A 26,536-nucleotide genomic window follows, 5' to 3' on the forward strand; every position below is an offset into this window, starting at 1 on the left:
GCTGTCATTTGGAGGAGGGCAGGGAGCTGTTCCAGTTGGCAGCAGAGGGTAGGACCTGAAGCAATGGGCTTAAATTACATGCACAAAGGTACCGACTGGATATTAGGAAGAACTTTTTCATGGGCAGAGTAGTTCAGAAGTGGAATCAGCTGCCTAGGGAGGTGGTGAGCTCCCCCTCACTGGCAGTTTTCAAGAAGAGGCTGGATGAATATTTGTCAGAGATGCTTTAGGCTGATTCTGCACTGGGCAGGGGGTTGGACTAGATGGTCTGTATGACCCCTTCCAACTCTATGATTCTATGAAAAAAAGGTATTAAATAAAATAAAGTTTTCAAAATGGTATAGGAAAATGAATTTAGTTTCCTGAGAGTCACTATTTTTGTTTTTGTTTTAAAAAAGAGGGAGAGATCAACACCCTTAGGAGACACGTGTCAAAGTCACACCTTTACAGCTGTAAAGACAGATAGGTAAGGCATACTGAAGACTCAGAAACATCTTTAAGAATGCTAACAATATCCCAACAGCAGTAGCACTACTTTTCATTACTAGAACTGAGCAGGCTTTCCAGCAGTTGAAGGGTGAAAACCGTGCCCTGTATGGTTCTTTGTCCTGTTCCTAAGAGAAGTAGAATAAATTACGCAGAGAAGTAAAACAGATTCAGATTTGCTCATCGGACTAGATAACAAGGTTGAATTTGGTTTCCTTGGCACAGGTTTTTGCTTAGTGCTGAATGTACATGCACACAGACATGAATACACCCACCATATCCTACAATAACCTTCTATCATTTCTCCCTTGCAGCAACTGTCTCATTGTTCCATTAACGGTACTAATGATTGTCTATTTTTATAATGGATTTAATAGTATGGTTAAATTCATTAGTACAGGTTAATGGTTTATTTGTTTCCAAAACATTTTCTCTTTCACCTTTTCATAGAATCAGAGTTGGAAAGGGCCGTACAGACCATCTAGTCCAACCCCCTGCCCAGTGCAGGATCAGCCTAAAGCATCTCTGACAAGTATTCATCCAGCCTCTTCTTGAAAACTGCCAGTGAGGGGGAGCTCACCACCTTCCTAGGCAGCTGATTCCACTTTTGAACTACTCTGGCCGTGAAAAAGTTTTTCCTAATATCCAGCCGGTACCTTTGTGCATGTAATTTAAGCCCACTGCTTCGGGTCCTACCCTCTGCTGCCAACTGGAACAGCTCCCTGCCCTCCTCCAAATGACAGCCTTTCAAATACTTAGAGAGCAATCATGTCCCCCCTCAATTTCCTCTTCTCTAAACTAAACATTCCCAAGGCCCTCAGCCTTTCCTCACAGAGCTCAGTCCCCAGACCCCTGATCATCCTCGTTGCTCTCCTCTGCATCCTCTCGATTTTGTCCACATTCTTTTTGAAGTGAGGCCTCCAGAACTGCACACAGTACTCCAGGTGCGGCCTGACCAAAGCAGTATAGAGAGGGGCTATGACCTCCTGCAATTTCAACGCTATGGCTCCTTTGATACAACCCAGGATTGAATTGGCCTTTTTTGCCACCGCATCACACTGACTGCTCATATTTAGTTTACAGTCCACTCTTACCCCAAGATCTCTTTCACATATCCTACTGCCCAGAAGTGTAACCCCCAACCAGTATTTGTGCTTCTCATTTTTGTGGCCCAGATGTAATACTGTGCACTTGTCTTTGTTGAATTGCATCCTATTCACAACTGCCCACTTCTCCAGAGTATTCAGGTCTTGTTGAATTTTAATTCTATCTTCTTGGGTGTTTGCAAAGAAGAAACACTTCTTTGATTGTTTTAGTGCTGTAATCTCTCTTTACATATAATAAGAATTCAATAGGAGGAAGAAAAGAAGTTCCAGTCAGGGAGAACAGGATTCTGCCCCACAAAAATGAAACACTTTTTTAGTCCTACAATCTATTGTTTTCTGTATTAAATTATTTTTCGTTGCAGATTTTTATTTACAGCAGCAAATTTTGCACTGATTCCAAGAGAGAGTCAATGTTTTTTTATTTTCATGCGGGTAGCTGTGCTGGTCTGCAGTAGAACAGCAAGATTCAAGTCCTGGGGCACCATAAAGACCAACAAGAATTTCAGGGTTTAAGCTTTCAAGGGCATGTTGACCCTTGAAAGCTTATAACCCTGAAAATGTTGCTGGTCTTTAAGGAGCCCTGGACTCAGACCTTGCTGTATGCTTTTTAGGTGTACGCGTAAGAAGTTTTTAAAAGTGTAAACCTACAAATGAATGCAAGAGTCAGACAAACATATATTTCAAAGGATCTGTATCATACAGGTACATTCTTCACAGAGCCCGTATGTACCCCGGAGAATGCTTAGATCAGCAGGTAAACACCTACTGGTGGTCCCTGGCCCCAGGGAGGCTCAGCTGGCCTCGACCAGGGCCAGAGCTTTCTCAGTCCTGGCCCCAACGTGGTGGAACTCTCTGTTGGAGGATACTCGGACCCACCAAGATCTTGTATCTTTTCGGCAGGCCTGTAAGACAGAGATGTTCTGACAGGCATACGGCTGAAGCCGGTCCCAGGTCCATCAAATAAGCCTCCCTACCAGTCTCCCGTTGAGGGGGGTGCTATACAGCCATCTGCCCCCAACATGTAAAGTTACAGCAGGATGATACCAACTCGCACCTCCCTTCTCCCCCATGTATGGTTGGTAGGGAAGAATGGAAGGGGTTCCATCCTGGGACCTGAAACCTATGTTTATTGAGATTTCTGATTTTATTGTGTCAACGTTTTTCTCTTTTGTATCTTTACGTATTACTGTAACCCGCCCTGAGCTCGCTCACAGGGAAAGCGGGCTAGAAACTGAATGAATAAGAACAACAACAATAATGATGATTGGCTAGTGCTGCCTGTTGAGTACACATTCAGTGGCAAAACCTCAGCTAGTTGCCAAAGAATGTGCAGAAAGGTCCAGCATCTTCAGCACTCGGTATCTCACCAGACCGACAAGGCACCACCCACCTTTCCTGAGAGGCTGCTTGCGATTGAAGGTCTGTGGGACCACCAAGAACTGGCTCTCACCCAACGGTTCCCAGAACTGGAGGAGACGGATGGTCCACACGCCAGGGCGAAGGGGCCGGTTCAGGGGCGGCTTGTACTGTGTGAACTCAGCCTCTGCGTCAACAGTGATGTCGTAAGATGTGGCGATGATGTAGGTGGGATCAATCCAAACGACAGTGGCCGTGAGGTTGGGGCCCCGTGACCATTTCTGCATAGCCACTGGCTCATCAAAAGGCCCAATCAGACCACCAAAGTTGCGGAAGATCCTCTCCTTGGGATCCCACTCAGTCCCTACCTGGAGGAGGGGAGAGAGAAGAAAGGCTCAGGACAGGAAAGAACACACGGTCCAATATGGAAAGGATTAAAGCTTGCCGTTTTCAGCTTACTATAGTAGACTTTCTAACAGCCTGAAAACATTTGTATAATTGAGGGTGGCCAACCTTCCTGGCCGAGTGCTGGAAAAAAATACAGCATCCACCTGTGAAGATGTTGGTACGTCAACAAATCTAAAGACAGTGAGTGGGCTGATGGTTAGACTTGGCCAGACGTGCATAAAGCAATCCAGGCTACGGTGCTGCTGCCGGCATCTCAGGGATTCGTTTTGGACTCAGCTGGTGGTTGGGCAGGTCTGAGAGGTTAGGAAAGGCATAAGCCATACCTGTTGCCTTCTCCCAAACAGCCAGCTCTCACAGCGTTGCTGAGGCTGAGATCTGGCCCTGAGTGGCAAGTAATATGGTCTGATATGTGACTGTCAGCTCATAGGTCAGGGGTTGTCTAAGCCCAATTTAGAACCAATCCTACTAAGTAAGGGTGCAGGATTAAAAAGTTGCAAAAAGCATAGTTTGCTGCACAAAACTACAATAGGTTACAAGGCAACATAACGTTATTTAAAACCACATCATATACCCAATAATCTTAGCACAAACCATGGACTAAGCCACCAAGTGCTTACGGAAGTTCCTCATCAGATCAGGAAGATCTTTTTTCCTAAAATCCCCTTCAGATGGTGATTAAGCCATTCCTCTGTGGCTCTCTGTGCTATTGTGGGTATTTCCCACCAAGTCAGACCCATCACTTTTGACAGGATGACCACTGCTCAGGGAAGACCCATGCAATCAATCCATGCAGGGTTTTTTTCAGCTGGAATGCGGTGGAACGGAGTTCCGGAACCGCTTGAAAATGGTCACATGACTGGTGGCCCCGCCCCCCTGCTCTCCAGACAGCTGGAGCAGCATGGAGGGCAATCTAAACTCCCCTCTGTCTGGAGATCAGGGGGTGGGGGCCACCAGCCATGTGACCATTTTCGCTGAGGCGATTTAAACTTTTAAAAACTCCCCCCCTTGTTCCAGCTGACCCAAAGTGGCGTCATTGGCCCTGGGAGCATGCATGCACTTTGCGCGTGCGCATGTGGTACCAGGGGCACCACCTCCCACCAAGAGTTGCCTCCTGTGCTGGCAACCCACTGAGTTCCACCACCTCTTTTCCCAGAAAAAAAGCCCTGGATCCATGTGACTGTGATACTCACACATTCCATGTGCCAGAGTCATAGAATCACAGAATCACAGGGTTGGAAGGGACCTCTAGGACCATCTAGTCCAACCCCCTGCAAAATGCAGGAAATTCTCAAATACCATAACACTCACAGTAACCCTTACTCTCCCTTTCACTCAGCTGGCTTGCATGTAGAGGGCATTTAAAGTGCTTGAGTAAAGGGACACAAGGTAGCCGGGGAGGGGAGACGTCGCTGGAAGGAGAGAGCTGGCAGGGGCTTTGCAGTGGGTGAAGACGCACTCACCAGTGAAGGAGCTTCTGCTACAGTTGCCCTGGCAGCACTCACATAAGCACTGCGGGCCCACACAGCCAGCTGCACCCTTCAGCTCAGAGGGACGAGGAGAGACCTTGGCCAGGTCTCAGCAGCAAGAGCTCCTCTGAGCCCTGAAGCTGCCCAGCCACTACAATGGCTCTTTGTGTAAAGGTAAGGAGAGGCTGAGGCATGCTGAGAGACTGCAAATCATAGTCCTGGCCAGCTACAGCAGGAGGGCAGATGTCGTATCGACCACGATGCTTTGGCCTAAGTTGAGAGGCACTGATCTCTCCCAAAGGGAGAGGCAGCCCCTCAGTTGACTCCGAGATGAAGGAAGCTTTTGCTCAGAGCTAAGCGCCCTACAGAAGATACCAAGGAAACATTCAACATCGGAATACCAGAGGGAGACCCACAGTCACCAGAGGGGGCTCCCCACCGTAGGGTGCTGATACTGGAGAAGAGGGAGAAGAAGGGGATGAAGTGAGGAAAAACAACATGCTGCAAATTCAGAGGCTTCAGGGAACCCTACAGCTTGCCCAGTTGGCTCAATCTATCCCGTCTCCCATTGTCCCTGAGAGACCACATCCATGTTGTGTCTTAATGGAAGGCCTCTTTCTTCGACGTGCTTTCTCATTGGCATAACTGAGGTTCTAAGAGAGAAAGTGTGTATGCGTGCACACGCTTGGACAGATCTGAGCCGAAAGAGATCATCAACAGAAGGGAGGAAACAGGAATCCTACCTCAAGGTTCTGCAGGCGGTTAGTTTGTCTCCCATGACCTGCTAGTTTGAGTGTCCCGCGGGGCATCATCCACATTTCTAGAGACTCCGCCTGCTGCGTTACAGAGTTCTGCACCTCCTGAGTCACCAAGTAACCCTGGAAATGGTCATCATAGAAATACAGATGCACACTGGATGGGAAGCCCTGTGGCTCAAACCTAGAGAAAGAAAGAAAGAAAGATAGCTATGATTACTTCACAATATCAGAATTAAAAAACAGAGACTCTCCTAACCTCTCTGGGCCCCAGGCCTATTAGTCAAAGGGACTTCTTAGGATAATTTCATCTTCCTGCAGAACTGCTTCTGTTATTGAAATTCACTGACTATCTGCTACGTTACCCTGGATACCCACTGCCACGTAAATGCATAAAGCTTCCTTATGCAGTCAGGCCACTGGTTCATCTAGCCCAGCACTTTCTTTTTTTCTTTCTTTTTTTAATTTAATAAAATAAAATTTATGTATTTAATAAATCTATTAACAGACTGTAAACATATACAAAAAAAGAAGCAGACACACAGCAAAATTACAGGATACAAATAAAAACACTGGTATCTACCGACCATGTCACTAATCCAACATCTCCTATCCCATCTCTACCAATACGTAAACTCACTCATCATCAGCTCATAATATTAATACCTCCTCTAGTTACATAATTCCAGGTTCCATTTTTTGTATCTATACTTTACTGAAATTAACTGCGTATCAGAAAAACGTACTGGTAACACAGATCTTTTATGGTCAAGAGCAATAGCCCAGCACCTTCTACTTCAACCAGCACACAGTAGTTCCCTAAGTCCTTTTCCAAATCTGCAACCCAAATCTGTAGACACCGGGCATTGAACCCAGGACTTCCTGCCTGCACAGCATATCCTCTGCCACTGAGCTGTTGCTTTATTTCAGTGTTTATATCCTGCCTTTCCTACCATCTACGATGGCTCAAGATGGTTCACAAAAGACAGCTAAGCAAATAATAGAGACACTAAAACCACAAATCAATCCAGTTACACAATAACAACAAGCCACCCATGTCCTCAACAGCACCAAACTCCTTCATAATCTTTAATCACTGACAAAAGCTTGGCTGTACAAGCCAATGTGGGGCCCTCAAGGAAACCACCGTGAAGGGCAAATTCCATTACTGAAGATGAATGAGTCCAAGCAGTGGCCAAACTGGTAACATTAAGGGAGGGAAACAACAGGAGGGAACTCTGTGGAGGTCTCAGGGGGAGCTATGGCAATTCTCCCAAGATACCGTGCCTTGTGCTCCCACAGCAGCAAGAAGGCCCCAAGGAATCAAACACCAAATTTCTACAGAGCAGGAGGTGCCTTTCCCTGTGAGTCAAGAGGCCCAAAATTCCAGGAACTCGCAGATAAACGCTCCCGTACCCAACCACTTCTATAATCCCCAGTATTTTGCAATTGGCGGAGCTACCTGCAAAGCCTCTCATCTTTCTGTGCCTGCGTAGACGTCACTTTCTGTAGCCCCAGCCTGGAGAAGGATGTGTACACAGTCAGGGTGACGTCGCTGAGCCCACTCAGCCCATCCACGCGGTCATAGACACTCTCCCAATAGGCCTTGAGGGCTGGCGTGTTAGGTGGGTAGTTACCATAGAGATGAGAGTCCAAGATCTCCAGCACCTCTTGATTGATAGTTGATTCGAACTTCCGGGCAAAGAAGGTGGGTCTGGAGAGTTGCTGTAAAGACAGGCATTTGTGAGAGAGCTTCACAACCCAAATCCTGAGACATTTGGTCTAGTCAACAGAAAATGGAAAGGAAACGGACTAAAAATTGACCATGGGGAGAAGACTTGGGGAGTCAAAATGGAGAAAGTGCCGTTCCTCAACAAATCCCTACAGATCCCGTGTGAAACCGTGCTGACACCTGCAGTAGTTAAAATAGAATCATAGGGTTGGAAGGGATCTTCAGGGTCATCTAGTCCAACCCCCTGCACACTGCAGGAAATTCACAACTACCTTCCCTTCTCCCCCCCACATCCATGCCCAGAAGATGGCAAAACACTGTTGGGATCCCTAGCCAAACTGGCCTGGGGAAAATTGCTTCCTGTCCCCAAGGTGGTGACTGGCATTACCCTGAGCATGTAAGAAGAGGCCACAAGAATTAAGCATTGATGTAACCTGTCCTGCCCTCCCTCTCATCATCTGTCGAGGTTCACAGAATCAGCATTGCTGTCAGATGGCCATCTAGCCTCTGCTTAAAAACCTCCAAAGAGGGAGAACCCACCACCTCCCGAGGAAGCCTGTTCCACTGAGGGACTGCTCTAACTGGCAGGAAATTCTTCCTAACACAACAGATATACAACTGATGTTACAGAGTGGGGCCCTAGCAAGCCCCTGCTTGTCATTCAGTCTTATTTGGAAAGGAAATGGCTGATTAAGCAAAGCGTTTGCAAAAGGGGAAGCCCTTTCATAGGGCGGTGATGGGGTGGGTGAGTGGTGGACAGCACACTGCTGCTGCAGGACAATGCAAGACTCATCCTGAATCGGATCTCTTGGAGATGTGCACTAGTGGGCATCTCTGTGCTCCTAATTCGAGCTTGATCACACTGGTGGAAGTTCTGAAATGACTTGTCAAGGGCTGTGACTGCCCAACTTCAAGGCCCTCAGAGAAAGCAATCTGCCTTTCAAGAACATTTCCTGCCTGATGGCCTAGCCAGGCAGCACTCATCATCATTACACCTGGCTTTTGCATGCAGGTTGCTGTTGCACCCGTTCAGTAGATTCTTACATCCATATGAGAGTCCATGATGCACTCCAAATCAATTTGTTCATATAATACCGAACCACAGAATCCGTTTTTGAAACTTCCAGTGGGGTTTATCATCACAGTTGACTCTGAACAAGATGTCCTAACAGTGCAATTCTACGCAGAGTTACTCCAGTCTAAACCGATTTAAAATCAATGTGCTTAGAAAAAAATCCCTGCGTAGGATTGGAATAAAGCTCAGAGGCCATTGTTGCATCCTTCATGCCGCATGCCTCCTTGAATCCCTACAAGGCTTTCTTCTCATGTTTTATGCTGATTTCAGGGTTGGCGTCAACGAAGCACTCCAACTTGGGGGGGCCTGATGATATGGTCTCGTGGCCTCTTTTCACTCCCTCTATCCCCCTCAAGCCACTCTCCTCTCTCAACTCCTTTCCTTCCCATTTCTATCTTTGTGCTATCCTGCTGCTCTCTATGCTTGGTATTATCCTCCACCTTTTAGTCTCCCCTACCATTTTAAAGAAAACGTTGCCATTCGACCCTTTCTTCTCCCTTCATGGTCAGCTCCTAGCCACGACCCAATCTGCTATGATCTATGTTCCCCGGAGACTGCTTCGATAAGCGGATAAATGTTTACTGGTGGTCCACGGCCCTAAGGAAGCCCGCCTCGCTTCAACCAGGGCCAGGGTCTTTTCAGTCCTGGCCCCAGCCTGGTGGAACGCTCTATCAATGGAGACCCGGGCCCAGCGGGACATATTATCGTTCCGCCGGGCCTGTAAGACAGAGCTGTTCCGCCAGGCGTTTGGTGGCTGAAGGGGGCGGTTCCATGTCGGCCTCCCACCTTTGGGGTGAGTTTTCCCCACCATTGCACCTTAATGTATTTGGTTAATTTATTTTATTATTGTTTATTGTATGTTGATTTTAGAATTATTGTTTTTTTGTTTTTATTGATTTTAACTGATGTTCACCGCCCAGAGCCCCTGAGGATGGGCGGTTTATAAATCAAAGTAGTAGTAGTAGTAGTAGTAGTAGTAGTAGTAAATAATAATTATTATTATAATTTAATAATAATAATATACCAGGGTGCCTTCTCTGTTCTCAACAACACACAACCAGGCAGCAGCACTAAGTACACAGACAAAAGTCAGAACTACCTGCCTGAAGAAGCCCATTAAGTGAAAGAGGCCAGGCTACTTATCAGAGCAAAGCAAGCAGGCTACTTATCAAAGGAGGCTGCTTATCCAAGCAAAGCAAGGTTTTTATTGTATGTGTTTTAATTATTATTATTATGCTGCTGTTTTATACTTTTTCTGTGATCCACTCTCAGGGAGAGTGGAATAGAAATGTAATAAAATACATAAATAAAAATAAAGGGGAGAAAGAACGATGCTAAGAGCCCGACTGTGACAGAGGGAAGGGGAATGTCTCCATCACCTGTAGTCTCAAGAAGTCTTGTGGCTTGAAGTCATTCGGTGAGCAGCCACACCAGTCAACAATGTGCTTATACTGGCACTTGCAGCCCAACTTGCGGTTCCAGTTTGTCACCCGGAGGTTGTTGTCGACCAGGGTATCACAGGCATGGCTGTTCTCCAGGACAGTATGGAAAAAGGACTGTACACAGACACAAAGAGAGCATGGGCTACAGTGAGCAATGGGGCAACCCCTTGCAAGAGACAACCACTGCCCGCCTCACCCCAAGTATGCCTTGTTCTAGCACTGACCATGGTATAAAGTGCAGGTCTGTGGGTACTGTGTGTGCTGCAAACACTTCCACATTCTGAAACAAGAAAAGCCACACTCTGCAAGAAGAAACCTCAAACTTATGTGATCAGAATATTTTAGTCAACATAAGCAAAGTATCCCAAACTGTTTAAGGTATTGACTTGTAGCTGGAAAGACCGCCTTTTCTCCTCACTGGATTCCCTTTTACAGTAACTTGGAAACAGGAAGTGAATGTGGAATGGGGCATTGGTAGTACTGGAAACTGCACCTAACGCTGTCAGGATTATGCATGAATTCTGGGAAAAACCATAACATAACCACAACTGCCAGATTTTGCCAATGTATTTTTGCAGACTTCACTGGGTGCTGTTTGTTAAACGGAAGAGGATCAATCTTAATGCCCATAAATCTACAGATCTGTCCTACACCCTGCTTTACCTTGAGTTTTACTGCAATATCAGCATTATCAACCACATCTGTCAATTTCACCATAGGAAAGTCAGGATGGTGCCCTGGCAGAGACTTTGGCTGATTCCACACACGTTGGATAATGCACTTCCAATCCTCTTTACAGATCATTTGGAATGGCTTTTTTTGTGTGCAGAACAAAAAATCCACCTCAAACGATTGATAAAGTGCATTGAAAGTGCATTATCCAACATGCGCGGAATCAGCCTTTGACAGGAATGTGAGAGAACTGGATTAAAAGAATTTTCAAACGTATGGCTGAGATTCCTTATACAGCAGGTGTTTTTTTAACAAGCAGGGCTGCCACCCAAGTGAAGAAATTGTAGTTGAATATTTGTATGAATTTAGTTAATTAATGAAAATGATTAACAGCGCTGCCCTAAGCATAGTTATACCTTTCTGAAGCCTATTGACTTCAATGAATTTAGAATGGTGCAAACTGTGCTTAACATTGCGTTGTAAAGCCGCAGAAATATGCATAGGAAGAAAAGCAGCATTTCTGAAGGAAGACGGGATACTTTTTCTATTTCAATAGGACGCCTGTGTATCCCAGAGAGTTCTGCCTTAGAAAAGGTATTCCTTTGTATCTCAAAGGTTAAAGGGAAATGCATCTTCTAAGTTGATTGAAAAGTTTTATAAAATCAAATGATCTAACCAATTAATTGACATGACAGCAATACTGATGAGGAATGAAAATAGTAGAAAGACTGTCCCTGAAAAGACAGTCTTCCCTGAAAGACAGTTTGCTCCTCAGCAGTCCCCAATGAATTTTAGAGCTCACTGTTCCCACAGGGTCATGGCAAAGCTCAAAAGGCTGGGCCAGTGCCTTGCAGGAACAGTGCGTCTGGCCTAGGACAGACTACAGAATCGCCCACTCTATACAGAGGCTTCAAATCAGCACGGAAATGGGCCCTCAAAGATAGCAAAATTTGAAAATTACCATCCTAAACCTGCAGGGTTTTGGCAAGGATGACTAAGGAAAATATTCACTGAGCTGTAGCTCACAAAAGCTCATACCCTACCACTAATTTTGTTAGTCTTATAGGTGCTACTGGAAAGAGCCCTGTGGCGCAGAGTGGTAAGCTGCAGTACTGCAGCCCAAGCTCTTCTCACAACCTGAGTTTGATCCCGGCGGAAGCTGGGTTCAGGCAGCCGGCTCAAGGTTGACTCAGCCGTCCATCCTTCCGAGGTCGGTAAAATGAGTACCCAGTTTCCTGGGGGTAAAGTGTAGATGACTGGGGAAGGCAATGGCAAGCCACCCCGTAAAAAGTTTGCCAAGAAAACGTCGTGATGCGACGGCCCCCCATGGGTCAGTAATGACTCAGTGCTTGCACAGGGGACTACCTTTACCTTTAGGTGCTACTGGACTCTTTTCTACTGCTAGACAGACAGACTAACACGGCTACCCATCTTGACCTAAGGAAAATATTGTTACTTGCTTTGAGTTATAAGAATGAAATAGGCTCGAAATAAAAATAATTTAAAAAGCATCATAAGGCTTCACATTTCTGGAAAATCCATCCAAGAATCCTTTTCTCCTTTCATCCTAAACCATGCATATAACCTTTTTCTTCATGTACTACATCAAACGTCAGCAGAGTTGCAGCGATTATATACACTCGCTCTCTGCAATGCCTACTGAAACAAACAGAACATATTAATATATATATATGCATCAGAGTTACTTTCTCCTTCTATTGGAAGACAGTTTGTTTGCAGAGGCCAACTTGTTTTGCTTCTGCACGATGCAAAGCAAACACATGGCAAAAATACAGCCTTGGTTGGTGCCAACAGATCTTGCCAACTTTCCATATTTAAGGTAATTAGGGCCCCGATAGGGAAAAATAAAAGAGATTGCATAAATGGCATCTGTTCATGAGCTACCCCACAGCTCTTCAGCACTGGCATCAGTGGCCGAGCAGGTGCACACAGATATACCTTACTTATACAGAAAGGCAGTATCTACTGTACCAGAGTCAGCACCAATCTACATGCCTATCGTTCAGTAAAGATAATTATATGAGAAGTCAGAAATGGAATGTGGGAGAAACACGACTTAATTTCATTCCAATGTTTGCACTGTGTTCTTATCTTCCTAATTCCCGGATAGTTTCCTTCTCAGAAAAAAGGGATTTCATTAGAGACTTGGCAATTTTATAGCCTTGAAGACGACTAATAAATTTAGACAGGTACAGTTGTGGCAGGGAGAGAAGAAATGACCCAATCCAAGGTTACTGGCTTAGCCAAGAATGTAACTTAGAGGTCTTTAGTCCCATAAAAGGTAAAAGGTAAAGGTAGTCCCCTTGTGCAAGCACCAAGTCATTACTGACCCATGGGGGGACGTTGCATCATGACGTTTTCTTGGCAGACTTTTTACGGGTTGGTTTGCCATTGCCTTCCCCAGTCATCTATGCTTTACCCCCAGGAAACTGGGTACTCACCAGGGCCCTATTCACTATAACTTCTAAGCCAAGTCCCTTGATTTATAGCCAGCCAGGAAACCCACCTCTGCTGGAAGAAGTGTGTACGTGTAGAACTGCCGCAGCTGGGAGACCAGTTTGTCGGTGGTGTAGACGACATATTCCACAAAACTGCGAGTGAGGGCAAACCAATCTGAACCGCCGTCCACCACAATGCCCTCCGGGATCTGCCGTTCGCCCAGCCGCCACATATGAGAGTCGCATTCATGGAAAAGTCGGTCTAGGCCCTGCTTCTTGATGAACCTGTGCAGGGATGAATGAAGGCCTCCGATTCACTAGAAAGCAACATGTAGAACACTAGAAAGCTGAGACCACAGTGCAAAGGAGCGGGATCTAGAATGCTACATGAGAACTCCTGATTCTGCGCCAGAAACTCCACATAATCTACATAATTATATTTATTTTGCCTAATTCATCACAATCTGAACTTCCATCTTATCTGCAAGGGCCCAGAGGATGAAGAAATAGCAAACTAAGCCTAGTTCTGGCAATCTGTCAGAAGTTTCAACAATTACCATGAGTCTGCCAATCTTTTCCCTTCAAGCTAGCAGAATTTCTCTACAGTAGCCTCTCCAGTAACACTCAAATGAAGCGGGTAGCAGAGTCGCTTGACCCATGAAGAAAAAAGTATGTATTGGCAGAAGGGTATGGAGAGTTTCAGGTTATTCAGTTACAGCAGAAACATCCTACATCCTTTGCACTGGGATACTTTTTTTAAAATCATTGCGAGTCTCTGTGAAGAAAAGGGGGGCAAAAATATTGTTAAGTTCTTTTCTTTTGGGCAGTCACTGCCATTGTGGTTTTATTAGAAGGACAGCGATAGTTCCCAATCTACGCAGGATAAGAACAAATTCTAAGTAAAGGCCCATTTAATTTTCTGAGCTTCTTGGAAAAACATATTTTAAAGCCATTTTCCCCCACAGGACTAGAATCATGATTTTTAAAACAAAAAAGTAAATGAAGAACTTCACAAACTGCGACTTTGAAAATATCTGGAATCTGAATTTCCAAACAGTCAAATTTCGCAATTCATGGTTACACTTGTAGTTTTGTGCTTGGGAACACACATCGTTCAATTAACCTGACCTCACTTGCTCAATGACGCAACTGCAGGTCTTTATCAATGAGTCACAGATATTGTGCTACGGAAATATGATGTGACAGCAGCTGATGGACATCTGATCGTCTTCTCTCCACCTACTTTTGCCCACCTTCTACTTTTGCCAAGCCTCGGTGAGAGAATTACCTGGCATTATCTCGACCATGAGACTTCAGGAAATTCTTGTCTCGGTATTTTGACAGGAACGTCACCAGCTCCTCATTGGTCCTGCAAGGGGCAATAATTTAAAGGATGAACTAATATCAATGGGGGGGATTATGGCTGGAATGGGTCACCAATATTTTAAAAAGGCAGTGACAAGCCAGGAATTAGGCAACCAAAACAGTATCAGAATCGGTTTTATATGGACAAAGAATTCAGCATCTAGATCCTGTCACTACCAAGTCGTTAACGCCTTCTCTCCTTGTCACATGACTTTGTCACACGCTCCGTGGGAATCAGGCTACTATTGGCTACAGTTGGTTCAGGAAAAGTAGAAGATCACTGATCTAAGTACTGAGCTAGAAGGATCAATAGTATGACTCAGTATACAGCGGTTTCATGAACTGGATCCCATGACCCATGAGAAGGTGGTGCAGATAGTTCACAAAACAGACCACCGCTTAAAAATATGGAAACTGCTTCCCAGTAACGCTTCTACCGTTGGGTCTCCTGTACTATCTCTCTCCCACCCATTTTTTGTGTTCTGCAGTGAAGGGTAGTCTGCTTCTGTTCTGGCACTTCCACCTCCTCCAGCCGGAAAGGCAAAGAAACGAACCCCTTCTAGTCATCTCACAGGATCCTACCATGTGAGATGGCCAACTCCAAACAATAATATTCTGTTAATGCTATCCTGCAAGTCTTCCCAGCTCTGCCCTCTTCCTCCCTTCTGCCTCACTGACCTCGTAGGGTAGTCTGTGGCACTCAGGTTGATGAAATAATCCCACGGCCAGTCCGTCATCTCCAGCAGATCCTTCATGCTGCGCAGGTACATCTTCAGTAGGCTGGCTCCGCCCCAGATAGTGACCATATGCCAGGGGGTGACCCGGATGTTGGTATAATGCTGGGCCAGCTCCAATACTTCACGGTGTAGGTAAGTGGAGCGCTGCAAGGGGCAAGAATCAGGAGAGAAAACTGAGTGCCAAGCTCGTGTTCTACAGGGCATCTCAAGGAAGATCATTGTTCAATCTGTTTCATTCATTCTAGAAGCAATTAGGAATATACAAGGCAGTGCAAAACTTTGAGGCGCAGTGCAGATTAACTTGAACAAGCCAACTCTAATTTACAAGATTTCTATCCCTCTTTAGTGGAAAAGAAAAACTGGAAACTATCCAGTCTTGTTTTCTAAAGGCTAAAAAAACAAGAAACCAGAAGAGGGTGCTTCCAAAGATCAGCAAACATCAAAATATTAAAACAGCATTTTAAATATATTTATAGATATACTAGCTTGATATCCATGCTTCGCTACGGTGGGAAGTGCATTTTACCTCAGGACATTTCAATGACTCCCAATAGCAACTGCAGACTGTTTAGAATGGAAGGGGGGAACCAATCAGGCCGCATATGCAAATGACCTCTGCGTTCCAATTGTCTGGGAGGGGGGGATGAGGTGTGGAATGTTGTGAGCCCCAAACAGCCTGCATATGCAAATGAACCTGAAAGGCTGGCCAAATCAGGGAAGAGTGGCCGAGCTGGCAGTGTGCGGGGGTGCAAGCAGTCAGCAGCCTGCCAGCCACACAGGGAAGCTGTATCCCTTTGGGAAAACACATTTTACCCCATTAAGGGGCGAATTGCTTAACATTCCTTCTTAGTGGGCGTTTACATCATGAAAGAATGTTCTCTCCAAATTTCATGTTTCTAGGTCCAGGGGTTTGGGCTGGGCTAGATGTCAGGACACACTGCAACTAGCACACGGAGGATTCAGGGGATTCTTTGTGCTGGGCCTCACCAGAGGAGGAGAGGCAGTTGCCCTGGGAACCTGGTGAGGGATTTGTGGATTCTTGTCCCCCCCCCCCCCCGCCACCATATCATCATGCCCACCTACCCCACCTTGTCAACATGGATGTAGAAGAAATGTTGCTGATGATACACGGCTTTGATGAGGCGCTTCAGTTGGCGGATGGCTCGCCCATGAACCACCAACATGTAGGCAATCCGTACTGGCTTGCTCACCGAGACCTGTAGCATTCTGCTGTCGTCCCACTGGATCACAGGGCTGACTTTCCCTGCATAGATCACAAATGGAATGATCATCCCTTGAGCAGGTAAGGCTAAACCTGTCCCCACAGAGAGAAGGAGCGGCCACACAAGCTACTAAGGACAAAATGACCTTTGGACAGAAGTAAGGCTCCAGGTCTTTCCAGTGCTCAGACCTAACAGTGTGGAAAGTTACCCAAAAGCAGCAATTAATTTTGCTATTAGAAACCACTGGAACGTTGTCTGAAGTGTGAGAGGTAAATATTGTCATAAGACTGCTCCCTAATAACTGTAAATGGGTATTTATCATCATGTCTCAAATATGGGGTCATGGCCTTTGACAAAATAAAGGTAATATTCAGTGAATTATAGAAATTAGGGTTGTCAACATATAAACTGGCCCATTTACTTATCCCTTTGATATCATTTTGATCTGTAGCAAATACTGGGTGATTTTTTTTTACCTCTATGCAATGAATCCCACACATTAAGCCTCTGCAAAAAGGCAGGGTATTTTTTTTCCCTGGTTAGTTGGCAAGACGGGCATGAACCGGGAAAATGGTGGTTCACTGCATTTCAGAAACCACGAACCACCATGAACTTGCCCAATTCATGAACCAGTTCATTGGTTCATCACTTCTGGGGCTGCAGAAGGTCTGCAGAAAACCCATCCCCCCGTTGCCTAGGTAATAGATTAATCGGCACCAGGCTGTCTGCAGTGACAAACTGAAAAACAAACCATACGAACCACTCTAAAAATCATAGTGGTTCATCACAGCTCGTAAGAAATGAGCTACAACAAACCGCCAGTTCTCGAACTAAAAACCACCCAGTTCATGACAAACTTTGGTTCGTTTTTCGATTCGTGCTCATCTCTATTGGCAACCCTAGCTGTATATGCTTTAAGTGTCAGGAGATGGTCTGAACTTTCTTATGCTCTTGTTCGTGGAAACATCAGAGAGATAGAGAGAGACAGAGAGAACTGGCTGAAAAGAGAAGCTGTTGGGGAAATCTATGTGTATCCCCCAATGGGGCCAATAGTGTCACCTTGAGAATCAAGTTTTATACAGGAACACTCAGCACACATCTGCTTCACAGTGGGACAGGCATGAGAACGAAGTTATTGTGTCGGTCAACAGAGTCAATTGCACTGGACTTGATGGATCATTGATTTGACTTGGTCAAAGGCAGCTTCACATGGATGCATGAAGACAGTGGATCTTGTGCTCTCAGAGTGTATGTGCTTCTGAGACAAGGGAATTCAGAGCATATGACAGGTAGTGATGACCCTCCAAGGTAAATTCAGTGCTCACCTGAGAGCTTGCACTGCCGGGGCAGAGAGCGTGGCATTAGGTTCCCTGCTTGGTGCAGGCACACCACATTGGCAATCTCCTGCTGACACTGCTTACTGCTGGCTCTGGCTAATGCAGACAGCGCATCCTTTCCTGTGATCTCACACTTGGGAGAGAAGTTGTTCTCAGTGGGCTGTGGTGCTCCTTCCACGCTGCCTGTGTCCCCATGTTGGAACACTGCCAACTGGGCATCCCCTCTGAGCTCTGTCAGGTTACTCCTACTGGAGGAATCCAGGTAGACTGGCATCCTGCGCCCAGGTTTGTGCTTCACTGTGACAGCTCTCACCACCTTGGCTACCAGAACACCTGGATTGTCCGGGCGATTCTTCCATCGTCCGTGCTTCCGGCTCAAGCTTCCCCGTCGGCCTGCTGAGCTGTCTGAATCCTTGGATCCTTCTCCATTTTCGAGTATTCGGGCCTTCTTCTGCCGTCCCTTCTCCAGTTTCAATCACACAAAGGAAAAAGGAAGAGGACGAGAATTTAGTTCAAGGGATCAGTACTAAACTACTATATGCTAAATACCAGCACCCCCCGCTTTTTAAGAGAATACAAACATTTCCATAGATTAATGAACTATGCATAGTACAAAGTGCCATGCCATTTTATTTTTGCCATCTGCTTAAGCTAGAAAAAAATGACAATCATAAACCACTGGTGGCAATATTTCTGGAATGAGCAAAACATGCTTTTGGTTAACCCAGCAACTCAGAGTTCAAAGTACACCGATGGGTCCATAAGCACTATGAGTGATAAAACTTCCTTATAAATATATATATTCTGGCTTTGCATTGGATTTTTTAATGGTAGTGACATGCACCTCAGTTGTTGACAAATGGATGTATATTTAACACATTTCATCTGCTTTTGCTATTCATTTGTAAAGTAGGCAATTATTATTCCCATTTCACAAGAAGGGAACTGAGAAGCAAAGATGACCTTAGCAGATCAAAGAAAGCAAAGTTAATAAGCCGCAAACGTAGATTCATTGGGAATAGATAAACCCCGTGTGTTAAATTGTAAATTGGCCCTTTACAGGGAGAAATTAAGATTCAAATAGTGAACTTTCTATTCAGAGGTGTAAAATGTGTGTTTCATGGGAGAGGGACATGGGCATAGATCCTAAGTGGTGTGAGGAGAGTCACCACACCAGAAGGCAACTTCCCTCCCCTCTCAATATTGCACAGAGCCACTTGAGATTCTCCAAGGGGGGAGCAACTGGCAAAATTGCCTTCCCCTCCCATGCGGATGCAAAAGCCATTCTGCTTGCCTGACAGAACCGCAACTGAATATCCAAGCTGCTGGAGACACATTTCCAAATAAAATTTTGATTTCTGTGCCGCCTGATCCAACAGACGTTTACTCAGAAGTAAGTCTTCCCAAGATCGATGTGGCTCACTCTCATTTAAGTCTGCACTGGCAGGCAGCCTGAATCTCCCCACTGACTGGGTGTCACCCTTTTGTACTGTATCTCCTTGGGCACGTCATTATCAGTGCATGGCAAAGACAGGATCTGAACCCAGGTCTCCACAACCACCTTTTTATCTGCTGGATTACACTGGCTCTCAGATCCTCATAGCAGCCAACTTAAAAGTGTCCAGGGGAGGGAAATCCTCCCATCAATGATATAGCCTTCATCCCCTCGTGTTATGTGAATTGATAAGCAGCCCTAAAACAACGAAGGCAGTGAATGGCTTTTCAGGGAACCGAGGCAGTATTACAGAGCTTATTGTCTGCATGTGCACTAAAAGTGTTTGTGTTCCAACATGTCTTCAGTGAAACTGGTTTTGCAGATCTCGCAGTGCTTCCAGAAGTATCCTGGAAAAAGTAAAAAAAATACCCCCTGGAGGTGCAGTTGGTACTGCTGCAATAGAAAAATGCATGTTTGGGCGTGGCTGCTGGATGTGCCAAGTGGACAGCGCCCATGACAGTCAGCACATGTCCATTATCACCTTCCCACACCTAGAGCAGTTTTGAGATGTTAACATTTTATTTTTGATGTTTAGGCAACAAGTAACAACAGACAAAATAGTGCCCAGTCATATGTCCCCACTCATATCTTCAGAAATGTAAAAAGATGGATGCTTTTCTACATATTTATGTTAGCTTGCAGAAAGGGGGAAAAATACAAGGTTACTTCCACTCTCAAAGAAGTGCTCCACAATTGAAATAACATTTTGTCCAATTTTTACAATCAAGTTTTGTTGTATATAACTTCTCCCTCCTGGTACTAGAACAACGGCAGAAAGACAAACAGACAGACTTCTTCCCATGTAATAATCTATATCCTCAGAGTGAAACTGACTGGACCAGAAGCATCTTACTAGTTAAGTTTATACCGCCGTTCACTGTATGAAATTAAGTAAAGCAGTTGTCACTAGAGAGGAGAAGCAATTAGGTCCCTCACCCTTCCCCAGTGCCCTGACCTGGATAGCCCAGGTGAGTCTGATCTCATCAGATCTCAGAAGCTAAGTAGGGTCGGCCTTGGTTAGTAATTGGATGGGAGACCTCCAATGAAGACCAGGGTTGCAGAGGCAGGCAATGGCAAACCACCTCTGTTAGTCTCTTGCCATGGAAATGCCACCAGTGGTCGCCATAAGTCAACTCTGACTTGAGGGCAGTCTCCACCATCACTACCACCACCCTTCTCCAGTAAGAGGGCTTTACCTTTCCTGCATTGGTGAGTATCCAACCATTCTGTGCAGGGAAGACAACATTTTCCTGTCGTCAGGTGGTAGGACACGTGTGGAGAAATTGCACCGCAGGTCGGGAACTGGAGTGAGGAATGACAAGGAGATAAAATAGCTCCGCCTTCCTCTTCTACCAACACAGCTCCATGGAGGAAAGGGGGTGGATTTCATACCCTTTTCACTCTTCATTCCAGACCACTGACCTGTATGGCTACTCCTACACATGGATCCCACAACCTCTGGAATGAACTTTCTAGTGGTCGGAAGAGGCTGCAGGCAAGGCTGTATGGTACCAATATGTACGTACCAATACGTCTGTACCTACCATACTAGGAATGATGTTAAGGTGCCCCCTTTGCTTGGTAGAAATAATGATCTATAAGCCATCATCAGGGGTAGATTCCAGTGTTAAAACAGCTTTGAAGAGAGCTCAGCCAAGGCACCGCTGCCATAGTGGCAGTGACAATAGGAGCAGGTTTGTAGCACCCACTGCCACCGATGCTGCATGGTGTCCAAGTGGCCCTTGTGGCACTGCCAGCGTCTCAGTGTCTTCTTGATACAACTTGCTCCTGCCCATCAGTGGCCCTTCTGGGCACTGGGCCACCAGGAACTTTCCCAGTAAGCCCAAACAGCTGTTTTATCCCAATCTTTAGCACGTCTGGATTCAGCTTCAATAAACTCAGGGCTTTTTTTCAGCTGGAATGTGGGGGAACGGAGTTCGGGCACCTCTTGAAAATGGTCATATGGCCGGTGGCCCTGCCCCCTGATCTCCAGACAGAGGGGAGTTTAGATTGCCCTCCGCGCAGCGGCACGGAGGGCAATCTAAACTCCCCTCTGTCTGGAGATCAGGGGGTGGGGCCACCAGCCATGTGACCATTTTCGCCAAGGGCGATTTGAACTTTAAAAAACTCCCCCCTTGTTCCAGCTGACCCAAAGTGACATCATTGTGCAGGCCTGAGTTCCACCAATGAGTTCCACCACCTCTTTTCCCAGAAAAAAAGCCCTGAATAAACTCACCCCGCATTCCATCTGCAGTCTCACTACAATAAACTCTACTAGTCCACTTGCGCTTCTTCCGCACTTTGGTTCACCTGAGCAGGCATGTATAAGTAATAGGGGGGGGGTGCATCCAATGGGCTGGACATTACTTCTTATGACTTCTCACATACTTTTTTTATTCCTATACTTGACACTGGTGTCACAAACCTATGGGCAACGCTCTTTTAGACGAGGTCTTGTGAGTTCCAATTAGGGTTGGCAACCCTAGAGAGAAAAAATGTCCTGTCTCTTTAACAGAGGCTTAATGAGATTTTGTTTTCTAGGCAATCTTATTTACCTCCATTCCATGAAAAGCTTCAACTGCCCATTTCTACACTTCTATTAAAAGGACAGGACATTTTTATCCAGGCCTGTTGGCAACTCTAATCCCAACTAAACTCTCTTCTGAAATATGCCAGAGAGAGAACTTTTTGCCGTCAGCTACCTCAACGGCTTTTCCTCTCACAGCGTTGGGGAGAGAAGTCTTCCTTGGAAAGATCACTAAGGAGCATATACATATGTTGGATGCAAGGTCTAATTCTCTACCAACAGTGGTGTTTTTAATCTCATTCAGTCTACATTCACATTCTGGCCAGTAGACCGACTTGAGCAACTAGGGACAAGAAGTTATACTTGAGCTTGCAGAGTTATCCCAGCTACAGCTTTTTACAAAAAATGGTATTTTTAGTGGTAAAATACAGAAAGCTGAATCCTAACAGCTTTTCTGCTGGTGCAAGAGGGAGGAGAGGTCTTATTTTGACCTTCAAAAGGTTATACCAGATCATAGATCCACATCAACAAAGAACCACGCAGGATAAGGACTGCAGTGAAGAAGGGAATCAGCTGACAGGATCCTACTCAGACAGAAAGAGACATCAGCAAAACACACAATTTAGGAAAGACAAAAAGGGGAATATAATTCTAACTTCCTACTCAGCACTGATAATTTGTTGAGCTATAAACTCCAGAACGCTAAAAAAAAGTCAGCACGTATACACACTCAGATAAACTGGAGCCAGAATGAATAGTAATGGTTTTACTGTTTTACTGCATTTTTTCTAATTTCTATTCTCCAGTTTTTGCATTTCTTATATGACATGTCTTATACTGTTCTTATTGCATGGTTTTAAATTTGTAACCCACCTAGAGCCTCAATGCAAAAGGCAGACTATACAGTAAGTAAATAATTTCTCAAAGTGGGCGTTTTCTGCTCCCTCCTTCCCAAATAAAACCCTCTTGTTTTCTAAAGGGTACTTTGGGGGCTGGAAATTTTCTTTAGGCCTCTTACCATTCAATTCAAAGCAGACATGCTCCTGTCAAATTGGTGTCACTCTGTACAGAATTGCACTCACAGCCAACGAGAGCCCAGGTCCGGGAGCCGGGATTTGTCTCACTTGTAGATTTAGAACCAACCAATGGAGAAGTTAAATTTGAAGCTGGTGCTTCCAGGTGGGGTATTAATAACTAAAGGCACATGGAGAAGTGAAGGGGATTACTACATGGCAGTAATGTGTCTTAACAGTTTCCGCTTAACTGGGCATTTATCTGTCTGGAAGGAAATGTGTTGTGACTGCTGGGACAATGGTGTGTGACTGTTCCCTCTGGGCACATTTGCTTGTTCTGGAATGTGACTAAGCCACCATGCTCTCATAGCAACCTTGAGGTATCAAAATGTACCCCAAAGGGCATTTCTCCACCACAATCAATTAATTTAAGATGATTGAGGCTAATTTGCTTCTATTAAGTAACCATCCTGGCAGAAACAGTGAAGCAGGAGAGAGGGAAAGAGGAAACTGAAGACAATTCCAGAGAGTCTGGAGGAAGAACAGTAGTCTTCCCACACCGGACCACGATACAGGATGGACGCTCTCCATCATCAGCACAATCTTATCTGCCTATTGTCATATATGTAGCCAAGCAACATGAAAACACAGGAGCCTTCAGGCCAGAAACTAACAACTGCCTTACTATTTAAGTGTATATATTATGTCCGGTTCTTGCAGCTACCAGCACCGGCTTCTTCAGCGAAAGAAACAGAGAAACCATCAAGCAATTATGGACTGAGTCAAGCCCTATCCATTCCCAAATTGTTAGGTTTTGCACGAAACTCCATCCCTCGCATGTTTCAGCTAATTGCTAGTGATGGGTCACCCTCAAGCCACTTTCCCATGCCTGTTCCAACATTTCACAATTTACAGTAGACTAGATGTCTAACCCTCTCCACACACACACACGTCTCTAAAGAGGTACAATGCTCAAAATGAGGTTGCAAGTGGTTAATTTCTAAGGCTGTCATCAAAGGGCCAACCGTGATGTACTTCAGGTGCTATGCAAATGACGTTTCTGTGTATAAATCAGAGCATGTCACTTGTAGGCATGAAACAATAACTGAACATGACTTCTTTGCAAGAGATACACCCTCCCCTCTCTGCATCAATGAGAACACTTGCAAACTCAGGCTGCTAATCTGGAATAAACCCCTCAGGCAAGGCTGTTCACATGAATACAGCCTCAGAAAAAGCGTCATTTTGGATGTTCATCATCAGCGTTACAAGAAAATGGAATACAATTATTTCACAGAACCTCCGTTAACATAATACTGGCTAGAGAGTTATGACGGCTGACATCCTGGAAGGCTATAGGTCAGTTTTGCTTGCAGTACGATTGTATGCAGAGGAACTCCACTTGAAAAACATTGTAATGAAGGGATTCTACCGAAGCAATTCAGTATAGGATTGCAGTGAAATACAATGTATGTTTATTCAGAAATCAGTTGTACTGTATTTATTCCTAGGAAAGTGTGCAGAGAATTTTGGGCTTAACTCATAACCTGAGTTACACTCATCCGAAGCTGAGTTACCCTCATTTAAGCCTACTGACATCCAACAGACCTGGAAAGCTTTAACTGCTTAGGGTGGCACTGTGAGTCTAGTCTACCCCCTCGTACTTGATCTACTGGAGCTCCTAACGAGTCAGATGTAGAACTGGCAATACCTCCCTTTCCGTCTAGTGTATGCTACAAACTCTATAATCTAGGGTGGCAGAGCGTATAGGAAGCGAGAAGTTTATTTGGCCAAACAACAACTTGCCTTCTCTAGAATAGCCAGGCTCTGCAGGCACTGTCTAGACTCTAGCCATAAAAGCTTCACAGTTGCAGAGTATTGCTGGGGCATTTAGTCCTGACCTTTAAAAAACAGCCCCCACTCTCCTGGCTTTCCACAAACGATGCAAAACCAAATTATTCAAAAAGGCTTTTTACTCAGATAGCAGGCCTGTATTGTAAAGAGGGGGTCTCAGATGCTTCACTAATGAGTTAGGGACCATAGACTTCGCCACTATCTTGCCTTACATATTGTCTCTTGCTTTAAATATGTGCTCCTATGAGCTACCTGTGCTTCATGTTGTCTAATGTCAGTCCTAGAACTGCTTATGCTGTTTCAGCATTTCTTAATTCTGTATTGGATTCTTGTATGTCTTTCTAAACCTGTATTTATTTACCCTATGACATTATTTCTGAAAATGTCCTTGATATTGACTGTACTAATCTCGCACTGTGTAATCCTCCTTGAGCCTCAGTGAGAAAGGCAGACTATAAATGATATTTATTTTTTAAATTTATTTTCGATTTTTATTCCGCCCTCCCTGCATTTCCAGCAGGCTCAGGGCGGATTACAAAATACATAAAGGTTAAAATATATTAGAGTTATTATAGTTAACAATTCTAAAAACATCCAATTTACACATAAATATAAATTATAAATAAATGAATAAATACACTAACTGAATGTCTTTGGAGTAGATTTTCTTTGAGGCTCACAGATAACTAGAAAGCACAAGTCATTAGATCAAGGCATGGCAAGGATCTCCATCGGCTACCAAAGCCACAATTCTAGTATTTTTAAAAATAGAAGCCCGAGGGTCAACCCGTGCCACAAAACAGAAGCGTTCGTGCCAGCTAGCATTTCTTATCCATGCCCCGAGATTCAGTTAATGGCCTAACTGGCCAGCTTTTACTCTGCTTTCTTTTAAAGCAACAATTCAATGTTTTTAAAAACAGGCTAAGTACAAGCAAAGATCAAATACTTCCCTGGGTTTCCACTTCAAACATGTATCCTAGAGAGAGGCCAGAACAGGCAGAGATAACAGCTCATTAGTCACCAGCCTGAGCCATCTGTTCAGAGACTTACAAACCTGTTTTATCTGCTCAGGAGGTGAGAGCTGAGGAGGAAGAAGAATAAACAAGGAAAATGCTGCTCTCCATTCAAATCACACTCCCCGGCAGGGTCAACCATGTACCCTCAGGAGGCAGGAGATACTTGCATCCGCCCCATCTCTGTTGGGGAGGCATGGAGAGAGACAGAGATGCTTAGGGGTCTTGTGGTCCAGAATATATTACCTTTCTCTAGAGCAAAGTCGTTTTGTTTACTTTGAGAGTTGAACTCCCAGCAGCATCTGTGCAAGTGTCTCTGTTCCTTTCCGGCATGCTCCTTTAACCCTCACACAGTCAAGCCCCTTCACATTCTCTTTGCAAAGGAAGGCATCCTTCAGGACAAATCTGTTCTCCGTGGCACACAACCTGGAGGAGCTGGTGACTGGGCAAGACAGAGGGATTCTGCAGGAGCATCTGTCTTCTGCTCCCTCCTTTCGCAGTATGCATGGCTGAGCAGTAAGGACAGGCCTCTTAAAAAGCCGATGCAGACACTGTTTACAGGTGGATCCGCCTCTCCCAAAAGGAGCTCTTCATCTAGCCCATGAGTCTTCCCATCCCAGGCGTCTCTCAGCTGCCAGTTAATGAACTCAGTGGTTCCTAATTGCAGCATGGCACAAATGCAAGCCCTTCCGCATGAACCACAGAGAAAAAAAAGTTTCTCCCACCTTTGGGCTTCATCTTTTGCATAAATTTTGGGTACATCTTTTGGTCCTTACACCACCAACATCCTCATGCGTGCTCTCTCTCCCTTCTTCATTTTGTTTCAGCTGTGGGAAACACACTCAACTGGCCGAAGCAAATCCACAAGGGCAGCTCTTTTAGAGAAACCATCATCCTGGGAAATGGATTCTCTTTCGAGTTCTCCAGACTGCCAGCATCTAGGCAATGCTAAAAAATGGCCAATTTTTACAGTATGTCACAGTCCTAATTTGCTGATAGCCAGACTTCTTAAAAA

General features: G+C 45.1%; 1 protein-coding gene across 1 annotated transcript in view; it reads right to left on the reverse strand.

Moving 5' to 3' along the window:
- The window catches only part of XYLT2 (xylosyltransferase 2), a 48,324-nt gene that overhangs the window by 2,982 nt on the left and 18,806 nt on the right, over window positions 1-26,536 (reverse strand). Inside the window, exons 2-10 of the mRNA XM_054978796.1 lie at window positions 17,608-18,079; window positions 16,148-16,323; window positions 15,001-15,203; window positions 14,246-14,326; window positions 13,026-13,242; window positions 9,764-9,940; window positions 7,040-7,302; window positions 5,566-5,761; window positions 2,983-3,316 (exon numbers count right to left, since the gene is read on the reverse strand). Coding sequence (XP_054834771.1) covers window positions 2,983-3,316; window positions 5,566-5,761; window positions 7,040-7,302; window positions 9,764-9,940; window positions 13,026-13,242; window positions 14,246-14,326; window positions 15,001-15,203; window positions 16,148-16,323; window positions 17,608-18,079 — 2,119 coding nt within the window. The remainder of the gene's footprint in view (window positions 1-2,982; window positions 3,317-5,565; window positions 5,762-7,039; window positions 7,303-9,763; window positions 9,941-13,025; window positions 13,243-14,245; window positions 14,327-15,000; window positions 15,204-16,147; window positions 16,324-17,607; window positions 18,080-26,536) is intronic.

The sequence above is a fragment of the Eublepharis macularius genome, chromosome 4 (assembly GCF_028583425.1).
Source record: "Eublepharis macularius isolate TG4126 chromosome 4, MPM_Emac_v1.0, whole genome shotgun sequence".
NCBI lineage: Eukaryota > Metazoa > Chordata > Lepidosauria > Squamata > Eublepharidae > Eublepharis > Eublepharis macularius.